The 12,040-nt window shown below is 33.4% G+C and overlaps 1 protein-coding gene across 1 annotated transcript in view; it reads right to left on the bottom strand.

Annotated features, from left to right (window-relative positions):
- The window catches only part of CCDC172 (coiled-coil domain containing 172), a 55,705-nt gene that overhangs the window by 31,668 nt on the left and 11,997 nt on the right, over positions 1 to 12,040 (bottom strand). The window contains exons 4-5 of the mRNA XM_025397443.1: positions 7,362 to 7,478; positions 6,004 to 6,169 (exon numbers count right to left, since the gene is read on the bottom strand). Of these exons, the coding sequence (XP_025253228.1) occupies positions 6,004 to 6,169; positions 7,362 to 7,478 (283 nt within the window). The remainder of the gene's footprint in view (positions 1 to 6,003; positions 6,170 to 7,361; positions 7,479 to 12,040) is intronic.

Below are 12,040 nucleotides of genomic sequence, written 5' to 3'. Positions count from 1 at the left end.
TCATAGGTTAATTTTTTTGAACTTTGAAGGAATAGGTAATTATAGTATGTGCATTTTTCCAAGCAGAGAAAGAAGCAAGCTTCAGTATGCTTTTTGTGAAATCAACATAATATACACACAAAGATTAATCTCACATATACTGATGCAAAATCTTAAAGAAGATATTATCAAATAAAATTTAGTAATACATTAGAAGACTAAGAGTGCACAGCTAAGTAAGGTTAGTGATAGGATATATCTAAATAAAATTCATTACATTAATAGATGACAGTTGGAAATACGAACGTCTCAAAAAGGAGATGTAGTGGGAGGGAGGGAAGAATGGTAGAGGATACAACTACACATACAAAACCCAGTGAAATCAAGTTATATCAGCTTCAACTAATGGCAATTTTGTCTTTGTTTTCCAATATTTACTGTGTATCTAATTTTATAGTCTGATACTTTTAGAACACTGTTATATAACAGTGATGATATTGGATACCCTCCCTTATTACTGTTATGGAAATACTTCTAGAGTTTCACTGTTAATCATGATGCCAGTTTGAAGCTCGCTCTCTCTCCTTCCTCTCCCTTCACCTCTCCTCCACCATTTTTCCCTCCTTCCCCCTACATCGCCTTTTTTAAAACAATCACAAGCTTTTCCAATGGTAATCTATTAATATAATGAATTTTATTAATAGATATCCCATTTCTGCTCTTCCTTCTGCTCAACTCCTTATAATTTGTCTTTTGCCCTGCTTATTATCTCAATCTGCTCCTTTTCCTGAAGGCCACCAGTGACTTCCGATTGCTGCTTCTTAGTCCTTATTCTAGTTGATAGTTCAGCAGCAATCAACATGGGCTGATCATGCCTTCAAATACTCTCTCTCTAGGTAACGTCAGCTCCCGCCCATCTTTCATGAAGCTTTCTTAGACTCTTCACTCACGTTTTTGAAAATCCTGAGGTTCTGCAGTGTACTGTCCATTTTCTTTCAATAAATTCTCTCTAGGTGAGTCCCAAAATGTAATAGCTCTAGCCCAGAACTATCTCTGAGCTCTTGACTTAAATTACAACTATCTAACTGACATCTATACTCAAATCTCTCACTTGGCTAATCAGTATCATTCTTCAGACCTCAGTCTGAAGGCAACTTGTTCAGGGAAATCTTCCTTAACTTCCTAGCCAGTTTTAAGTCTACTTATATGTGTTCTCATATCATCTTGTGCTTCTCCTTTTGAAGCAGTCATCGATTTATTATTATCTCATTCATATTGTTGGGGCCAGCACATTAATCAAAATAAAGTCCCTGCTATTAAGGAGATTAAAGTTTTATATGAAAATGTTATGAAATATCTAGAAACAGACTTTCTGAAAGAATAAAAAACCAACAATATCAGGTACTCTGAAAACAAATCTTTTAAAATAAATCCGTATTTCTGGAAAAAGGGAACCAAACTAGAGGGCTCCTATAGTATTTGTGATATCAGGGACTTTTTTTTCTTAATTTTATAGAGGAATAACTTACATAAAGTATATTCATTTAGAGCATACAATTTCATGACTTTTGACAGTCACTGACACCTATGAAATGCCCACAAGCAAGGAACTGTACCTTTCTATCAACCCCAAAGATTCTTTGTGACCCTTCACATTCATCCATTTTGACCCAGGCAACCACTGTTCCGCTTGCTATTACTGTAGATTAGTTTGCATGTGTCTAGCTCCTTTTAATCACCATATTATTTTGAAATGGGTCCACGTAGTGTGCCAGTAGAATTAGTCATTTTTACTGCCAAGTATTTCGTTCCACAGGTATGTCAATTTTAACCATTCACTTCTGGGTTTTTTTTTTTTTTCTTTTTTGAGATGGAGTCTGACTCTGTCGCCCAGGCTGGAGTGCAATGGAACGATCTTGGCTCACTGCAACCTCTGCCTCCCAGGTTCATACCATTCTCCTGCCTCAGCCTCCCGAGTAGCTGGGATTACAGGCACCTGCCACCATGCCTGGCTAATTTTTTTTTAGTTTTAGTAGAGACAGGGTTTCACTATGTTGGCGAGGCTGGTCTTGAACTCCTGACCTTGTGATCTGCCCGCCTCAGCCTCCCAAACCATTCACTTCTTAATGGACATTTAAGTTATGTTCAGGTTTTGACTACTGTGAATGAAACTGTAAAAATGTTAGGATATAGGTTTCATTTCTCTGGAGTATCTCATTGTGGAGTGGCTGGGTTGTTTGGTAAATATACATTTAGCTTGTTAAGAAACTGCAAAACAATTTTCTAAAGTGATTGTACCATTCATTTTACATTCCCATCACTGCCATATGAGTATCAGATGCTCCACATTCTCATCAGCATTTGGTATGGTCAGTCTTTTTAACTTTAATTAAGTGGATATACAGTGATATATCACTGCCGTTTTAATTTGTATTTTCCAAATGACTAAAGATGTTATCTTTTCACATGTTCATTGGTCATTAGTACTCTATTGTGAAGTTCAACTTTTTTCCCTTTTATAATTGGCTTTTTGCCCTTCTTGTTTTTTAAGTTGTTAGAGTTCATTATGTTCTGGGTAACAGTACATTGGAAGATATATTAGTGCAAATATTCTCTCCAAGACTGTTGTTTGTCTTCTAATTTTCTTAAGTGTCTGTTTTTCTTTTTACGGTTCATGATTCTTGTGTCCCATCTAAGAAATCATTGCCTATTCCAAGATGGAAAAGATTTTCTCCTATGTTTTCTTCTAGGAAATTCATAATTTTAGCTTTTGTGTTTAGGTGTATGCCTAATTTGAGTTAATTTACAATATGGTGTGAAGAGTTAAGGATCATTGTTTTGGAACGGATGTCCAATTCTTCTAGCACCACTTATTGGAAAGACTTTCCTTTTCCCACTGAACTGCCTTTCCATCTTTGTTGAAAACCAGTTGACAACATGCATTTCTATTTCTGGACTCTCTTCTGTTCCAGCTATTTATATGCCTGTTTTTAAGGCAGTGACATGTTACCTTGATTACTATAGAATTTTAGTCTATTTTGAAATCACAGAACATAAATCCTTAAATTTTATTCTTTTAAAAATTGTTTTGACTTTTGTAAGTCATTTGTATTTCCATATACAAAGGCATTGTTCTCATAGGAGATAATAGTTCCATGTCCCTGAAGACCTTCCAGTGGGACAAGATGTAGTGGTCGAAGACAGTGATATTGATGATCCTGACTCTGTGTAGGCTTAATGTGCATGTTTGTGTTTCAGGTTTTTTTTTTTTTAAGTAAAAAAATAATTTCTAAGATAGAAGAAAGTTATAGAATAGGATATAAAGAAAAAATTTTTTATATATTCATACAATATGTGTTTTAAACTAAGTGTTATTAGAAGTCAAAAATAATAAAAGGTTTGTAAAGTAAAAAAGTTACAGTAAGCTGAAGTTAATTTACTTTTGAAGAAAAATTCTTTCTACAAATTTAGTGTAGCCTAAATACACAGTGTTTATAAAGTTTACAGTAGTGTACAGTAATGTTCTAAGCCTCTACATTCACACACCATTCACTCACTGGCTCGCCCAGAGCAACTTCCAGTTCTACAAGCTCCATTCATGGTAAATACCCTATAAAGGTGCCCTACAGAGATTTAAAAAATCATTTATACTGCATTTTTGCTGTACCTTTTCTAGACTTATATATGTTTAGGTAGACAAATACTTGCCATTGTGTTCCAACTGCCTACAGTATAAGTAACATTGTGTACAGGCTTATAGCCTAGGAGCAATATGCTATACCATATAGCCCAGGTGTGTAATAGGTCATCCCATCCAGGTTTGTATAAGTACAATCTATGATGTTAACACGATGATAGTGACTAAGAATGCATTTCTCAGAACATATCCCCATTATTAAAGTGATGCACTATTGTAAATGGATTCAACTGTATCATTTTACTATTAGTTTTCTGTCTGTTCTCTGTGTTTTTGTTCCTCTCTTTCCCTTTCCCACTGTCTTTCAGATTAAATGTATATTTTAGGCTGTCTTTCTAATTTCTATATTGTCCTTTTAGCTATTTGTTTTTGGATTATTTCCTTAATGGTTGTTTTGGAATTAAAATAAACAACTTTGGTAGCTTTTCTACAAGATGCCCTCCCTGCCTTCATTCTCACGACTAAGAAATGTCTTGAGGGTAAAGAAAAAATCCAATATTCTTAAGAAATCATAAAGACTAAATCTAGCATGTAAATTAAAAACCCTTTCCTAAGACCTCAGAAAAATCCAAGGTGATGCCTCAGAGAACCATTCAGTCAAACTATAGGGCCATTCAGTCAAACTACAGAGCCATATAGGGCCAAGAAGTTTAAGAATATTGTCTCAGTAGTTTTAGCAGAAGGCCAAAGTATAAAAGGGCTTATCTCAAAGAGATTTGTAGTTGTGGCTTTTCCCTAATGAAATGAGCCTCAGTAGGATTCATGTGAGACCCACAAAGTTTTTAAGAGAACCGTATTTACATAAACATAGTGAGCTTGGACTGAAATGGACAGAGGCAGTAAAAAAAAGAATGATACCCAACTTTTACAGAATGGAAGTAGGCAGAGAAGGACAATTGCAAACACAAGCTATCTTTTATATATATATTTAATATATATATAAAAACACAAGCTATGTTTTATATATATATATTTAATATGTATATTAAAAAAAAAAAGGAATGACAAGAGAAGGGAAATAGGAGCACAAAGAGTGGTACCAAGAGTAATGGGGAATCATTCCCAGGTGGGAGGATGACTGAGTCCTAATCAAAGAATGTCCAGTACTTGCTTGGCTCAATTTCAGAATTGCTATGTAACAATGACTCCAGTTTTTCCGCTTTCTGAACAGAAGTATTGCTAGTGATTATCCTATGCCTATCTCACCATAGTATATTGGGAATGTGAAGGGCAACTGTTTCTTTGGTTAAGGTCTTCAGATCAAGAGGACATGTACTCAAGGAGTTACATAAAGAACTACATCCAAGGAGCCTCATGTGCAATTGAACCTAGTTTAGATGAGGAAATACTAGATGTTAAACTAACGCTATAATAGAATCTCTGAGGTTTGAAAACTGATTTATCCTTGACTTTCCCTATTTGGCAACTGCTTTTATTCAGGATCTCATCAAAGACTGCAATAACCCACATACTAGTTGTATGTTATATTAGTTCATTCTTGCACTACTATAAAGAACTACCTGAGACTGGGTAATTCATAAAAAAAAAAAAAAAAAGAAGTAGAAAGATTTACTTAGCTTATGGTTCTGCAAGCTACAGAGGAAGCATGGCTAGGGAGGCCTCAGAAAACTTAAAATCATGGTGGAAGGCGGTGGGGAAGCAAGAACATCTTACATGGCCAGAGTAGGAAGAACACAGAGAAGCAGGAGGTGCTACATGCTTCCAAAGAACCAAATCTCATGATAACTCACTCAATCTTTTGAGAATAGCACCAAAGGGGAAATCTGTCCCCATGAGTCAATCACCTCCCACCAGGCCCAACCTCCAACATTAAGGATTACCATTTGACATGACATTTGCTTGGGGACACAGACCCAAACCTTACCACTAGTGTTCCTGAAATAAAACTCTCTGCACTCCACTGTGTAAACTTATTTCCTAGCTTATACTGGATTGTTGGAGGATTATGGCGCCAATCCTAACCCCTACTGTAGCTTCCATCACAATGTGCTGTAAATGTCTGCTTACATATTTTCTTCCTCCACTGTTTACTTTTATACCTTCAAGACCTAGAACAGTGCCTATCACATAATAGATATTTATTTATTAAATGAATGACCAAATGCTCATGTCACATTTACTTCTAAATCATTTGAAACTGCTCACAATAGAAGATACATTCTTCATTAGATCAATTAAAGTAAAAGAATCGCTATGCAGTAACCCAATTTGCTCATGAAAAAGTTAAATTTTTGGAAAATTCATTCATTCAAAATAAATTATTTTCATTAATGCAAGACAAATGAGGTGATAATATTTATTCATACCACTTTTCAAAATGTTTGCTTGGTTTTCTAAGTCAGATATTTCAATCTTGACAGTTTCTTTCATCAAAAGCTCTCTTTTCTTTGTTAGTTCATACTCATTATTAAAGTCTGTAATTTCCTTAAAAAATTTGTCTTCCTCCTCTATCATTTGTTTCTTTATAGCCTCCTGAAAAACATAAATAAAAGATCAAATATAGGTGTTAGTTGTAATAATATTTTTCCTGAATTATTTAAAATATAATCTTTTGGAATTATTAACAATGAAAGTACATAATTATACTTCCTGGTATTATGGCAAAAATGTTTTTTCTCATAGTAATATTAATAAAAAACTGAAGCTATTATATAGTAACAACTATCTTCAGATGAAAGATTTAACCTTAAAGTTTGGGGAGATTTATTGAGGTAAGATATCCTACCACTCATCATTATATCTGTTATTTGTGTATTAAAATTCAGAATAATATTACATTTTATAATTATAACATAAAACTGGAGAGTAAAGTAATTAAATGGCCAAACTGAAAAATTTAAAATCTACACTTAAAGGAATTACTGCCTTACAGGAAAACAAACAAACAAACAAATAAGGATAGCCAAGAAAACCTTTTAAAATGTGCATGATGAAGGCAAAATTATATATTCACTTCAAAATCAGTTTTAAATAATAGTTTACATTTTATGAAGTATCAACATGGCGGAGAAATAAGAATTTTCAAAAACTGTGGACAATGCAAAAACCTAAACTCTTTGACAATGCTAGAATCTAAACATCACCATATTTTTCTAAGCTATGTCAATCAATTTTAAGCCACATTTTCAAAGTGGCCATGTCATTTCAAACCACCAAGTGTTGGTTCTGACTTCAGATATGTATTTTTAATATCTTTAAATGTATTTTCTTTAAAATGTCAATTAATCACAAGTCATATTTCTAAATTGGCACTGTCATTCAAAACTATTGCTCAGGCTGTTGGCTCTGAGTTAATAAAAAAATATTAACAATATCCATCCTTTTAGCCACATCCATAAATATGCCTAAAGTGTGAAACTTTCTGCCTTTCAAAAGGATTTTATCCAAAGTCTCAATGCTTGAGCAATTCAAATCAGTTCCACTGTTTCTTTTGTGCTTATTACAACTGCAAATAATTGCTATATTACATCCCTGCCCATACACTTCTTTCAAACTGTATTACTCTACCAACTGGTTGTAAATAGCACTTAATACTTTCCTGTATCTGAGCAGGACTACCTGCTAATATGCACATGGATAATTTTCTAAAAGCATACTTAAGTATATTTGAAAACTTTTTTACATAATTAGTGTAATAGATTTTTCTAGGTGGCTGGAAACTTACAAAGGTTTGAAGAAGCATATTCCTGTGGTTTGTAATTTCACTGTACTGTTTTTCTAAGGCATTTTCATGAGTTTTCAAAAGCTGTAAGAGGAAGGATTTTTCAAAAAACTGTTGAACCTTCGAAGTACAAAAATAGAAATCAGAATAAAACAATTAATTAGACATTTTAGAGTGCCTTAGGTAACAGATTTGTCTAGTATAAAATATATTCTGTATTAATCTTTAAAATGCAAAATAAAATCAGCATCAAACATCTTATTTTATATACACTATCTTGTATTATTTTGTAAGTACTTTATAGTTACAATTTTATAATCTCTTCCCCCAATAAGACTATAGGCTCCTCAAGGGCAGAGAATGTGCTTTCTTTTTCCTCTCAATACCTAGAAAAATTCTTAGCTTAGGTACTAAAACTTTTTCAATACACACATTGAAATCTGCTTTAAGACTGTTTGTTTTTAAATAACAAGTTTCTATTTTCACAGATTATAAGGAATATATGAATGAATAAATCATGTACATAATATGACTAATAAAATAATAAGATAAAATCTAGAAAGCAGAGGCAAAAACCCAGTCCCATTATTATAGTTATATCAAATGGGTTTTGAGAACTCATTTTTTATTTTAATACTTCATTTGGTTCTAAGTAGCAAAGGGTATAATAAACATTAATGTTAGACATGCAACTGTTATTTCATTTGGACCTTAAAAAATAACATCTCCTGAGAGATGAATATTGAAACGAAGTCAGGAAGCTTTAATATATAAAAACTAAAAATGATGCTGGACTGGAAATACTGTAATTTTTCTACTATGTTCAGTGCTAGCCCTCATAAGAAAGCATCATTTCCAGTTTGGGTCTGTTCCCATCTCTATAGAGAAAAGAAAAAGGATATAAATTCAACTTAAATTGCAGAAAGCAAGATTTATGGTAGTTATAAGAACTTCCTCAAGGTGAGAGACAGGTTGTGAAATCTCTGTCCCAGAAGATATTGAATAGTAAAGAGCTTAGAAATAGTCTAGTCCAGAGGCAAAAGGGCTGGCTTAAGAGACAGTTTGAAATATTATGGCTAAAACGTCCTAGAAATATTGACATTTAAAAAGTAGCTGAAATAAAACAGAAAATATGATCTTACATTTATGTAAGATCGTAGCCCATCTGCCCATGTCTTCAGTACTTGGTACTGTTTTCATTAACCCGATTTTAAGAAAGGCATCAACAGAGAAAGATTAGAGAGGTACAATTCACATAATCAAAGGAACTGAGATCATATTTTAAAGATTAGGGGAAGGAATAATAGGGTGGTTAGTATTTTCTGTCTCAGAAGACAGAAATTAGAAAACGTATGTCCAAATCTATAAAATAATGTAGAAATTTATAACAAGGGTAAACTACAGTATGATCTTGAAATCCACCACATTTATTTAGAATAAAATATATTTCGTGACTATTTAATACTTATTAAGTAAATGAGAATAAAATGAGGTCCAGAGAAGTTAAACACCTTAACAAAGGCTGTATAACTAATTAGAGGCAAATCCAGGATTAAAATCCAGGTCTTCTGCCTTTCTTTCTTCTAAATCATGATGTTAACATGGAAACGTCAGAACTACTTCAAAGTAATGAAAAGGTAATTCTAGAGCTAAAAAGGGACTTCAAGGTGTGATAATGAGTTGAAAATATGTAAGTTTAATAAACATTTAAGGAAATTACCAAATCCTAGATCCACCCGAGCTTACTGAGAAGGGTGTTCGCAGTATATACCTAACTCTGAGTTACTGTTGTGGACATTGCCCAGGAATGTCCACAAAAAATGCTTTAAAGACCAAATAACGAGCTGGATAAACGCAGGTTTAATCTACTAAGGTATTTCAAGTATGATGCCCTTTAGAAACACAATTCATGAATTGTAAGTCCATGTATACCACTGGTCTGTTGTAAAAGACCTATGCCAAACCTAGAACTCAAAAACCAGGAAAATATTACTTATTAAACTAACAAATTTCTAAATCAGACTTAAGCAAATCTATTATTCAAATTCAGAAAAGCCTTATGTTAAGGACTCAGAAATTAAGGTGCTATGTTTCAGCTATCAATGATTAAGAGCTTAAATTACCACTGAGCCCATATCTTCTTCCTTAAAAGGGAGAATAACCAATATTAAGAAGAGCTAGGTGACATATTGGCACTTAACCAGAATATTTTACCATTACCTAAAAAATGAAATCTATATACCAAAAACTAAAAAGTAGACAGCTGTTCTAAAGATTTATAAAAAGGGCATAGCCATAATTTTCCTCTTCCCTAAAATTTTATATAAATCATCCATTTTAAGTTCTCTGCTTATTTTTATTTTTAGTATTAGTTTATCTCCTCTTCATTCCCTTTTTGTCTTACCTTCCGTCTTTATCATTTACTTCCATATTTGCCTCTTTTAATCCAGATCTAAAGAGGCCCAGAGAGTCAATAATTACAGAAAGATTATGGTACATTAATCTTCAAATTTACATAGGATCTATGGTTAAAAAATGTTAATACAAAAAGTCTTGGTAAGTATGAGAAGTAGAATGATGGAGAAAGCGGCAGGAGTTTGGGAAAGTTAAAGTCAGGAAGGACAAGAATAGAGGCCTATAATATACTGCTTCCCATTGTTAAGGACATCAATAGATCAAGGTTGCAGAAGCTAGATAAGGCCTATATTGTTAATACATTGCCTTTATATTTTAGTGGAACTAAGAAAACAAAAAAAAAAAACTTGAATCTGCCCAGTTCCTCCTTGTTAAGTATAAGTTACTAACTCTTCAGAAATAAAAGAGCTTTTCATAGTCTCCTATTCGTAGAATGTTTCAGATGGTTCTTTTTGTTCTTATTGTTGTCCCAACTGATTTATTTTTTATGTTCCTGTGTTTGAAAACTAAATCTACTGATATGTAAAATTTAAGTAAATATTCCAAATATAACCCTGAATGTATTGATAGGATCAAAAGATGAATAAATAATCATCAGAAAATCCTCTTACCTCTTTTTTGTTATAAAGGTAATGGGTAGAGATCAGAGTTGGGGAGATAATACATAAAATGTTAGAGTGTGATATAAAAATATTTCTAAACATATCTGAGTCAGGTTTGAACTAAGGCATATTTTATGTCTATGTAGCTTGAACCATTTATTTTATAGTAAATAAAAACTTAAAAATCCATTGCTTCTGTGTCCTAAGTTATCTACTAAGATCCCAAAAGAATACAGACAATATAAAGAAAAGGGTGGGAAGTTCCTAATGACAGTGATAAAATTTTCTTTTTCATTTCTATCTAATCTCCTACTAGAAATGAAAAAATATATTTGCATATAGCCTTAAAGTGATAGGCCGGGTGCGGTGGCTCACACCTCTAATCCCAGCACTTTGGGAGGCTGAGACGGGCGGATCACCTGGTCAGGAGTTTTGAGACCAGCCTGGCCAACATGGTGAAACCTCCCTCTACAAATCAGCCAGGTCGGTGGGGGCACCCGTAATCCCAGCTACTCAGGAGGCTGAGGCAGGAGAATCTCTTGAACTCAGGAGGCAGAGGTTGCAATGAGGCAAGATTGTGCCATTGCACTCCAGCCTGGGCAATGTGAGTGAAACTGTCTAAAAAGAGAAAAAAAAAAAAAAAGTTATATTCTAGAATCTGGAATCAAACAGCCAAGCTTTGTCAGAAAATATTACTGTTTTGGGAAATTCTAATTTACAGTAGTGCCAACTCCCTGGTTAATTCTGCTTCTCTCAGCAATAAAGACTGTTTTTCCTTTCCTTGTTTTATTCCTCTTGGGATATTTGATTTTTTAATGGCACTTATAGTTTTCCCAGTGAGCTGACTTATCTGGTCAACTAGGTCAGTTTCCAGCAAAGCCATGATTTGTGACTTTTCACTACTCTTGCTGCCTGGGTGCCTTTAGGTATTTTTCTGCCAGGAGAACTTAAAAATTGAAAATGACTGAGGATTTAAAATTAATGTTAGGGTCCAAGCTAGCAAAGTACATAGGTCCTCTTTGTTGTGGTTGGTGTTGTTAAAAATAACCTCAGCCTTGAGGAACTGACATTTTGCTGATTAAATACTCTGCCCCATAGCATAATAGGCAACTTTACATTTTAAAAAACTAAGAGTTATGTAGAAAATTTCACATTCCTAAAATCACAACAATTGGGAAAAATATACCATTATTATGACTATATGATAAAAGACATTCTAAATACTAAGGTACATTAATGAATATTGTATTGATAGCAGACATTAAGGTTTTTATAAAAAAGATCTCTCTTCATACTTTTCCAAATCACAGAGGCAATGCTTAAAGAATAACTTACTATGACATAGTAATCCTAATATAGTTAGTAAGGAAGGAAATAACCGCCTGACAATGGCTTATAAGGCTTTACCTGATTTTCACCTCCTCACTCCCTCTCCAGCCACCTCTCCTGTCACCTCCTCACTTGCCCCATTCCAGCCACAGTGGCCTTATTATTATTACATATGTACCATATATAATATATATAATATCACATATAATATATACCACATACTATTATATATAATATAAACTATAATACATATATTTATACATATTAAATATTATATACAAATAAATATTTTTGTTGTTGTTGAAATGGAGTCTTACTCTGTCACCCAGGCTGGAG

This window comes from Theropithecus gelada, chromosome 9 (assembly GCF_003255815.1).
Source record: "Theropithecus gelada isolate Dixy chromosome 9, Tgel_1.0, whole genome shotgun sequence".
In the NCBI taxonomy this organism is placed as follows: domain Eukaryota; kingdom Metazoa; phylum Chordata; class Mammalia; order Primates; family Cercopithecidae; genus Theropithecus; species Theropithecus gelada.
This window is presented reverse-complemented; position numbering and strand designations above follow the sequence as displayed.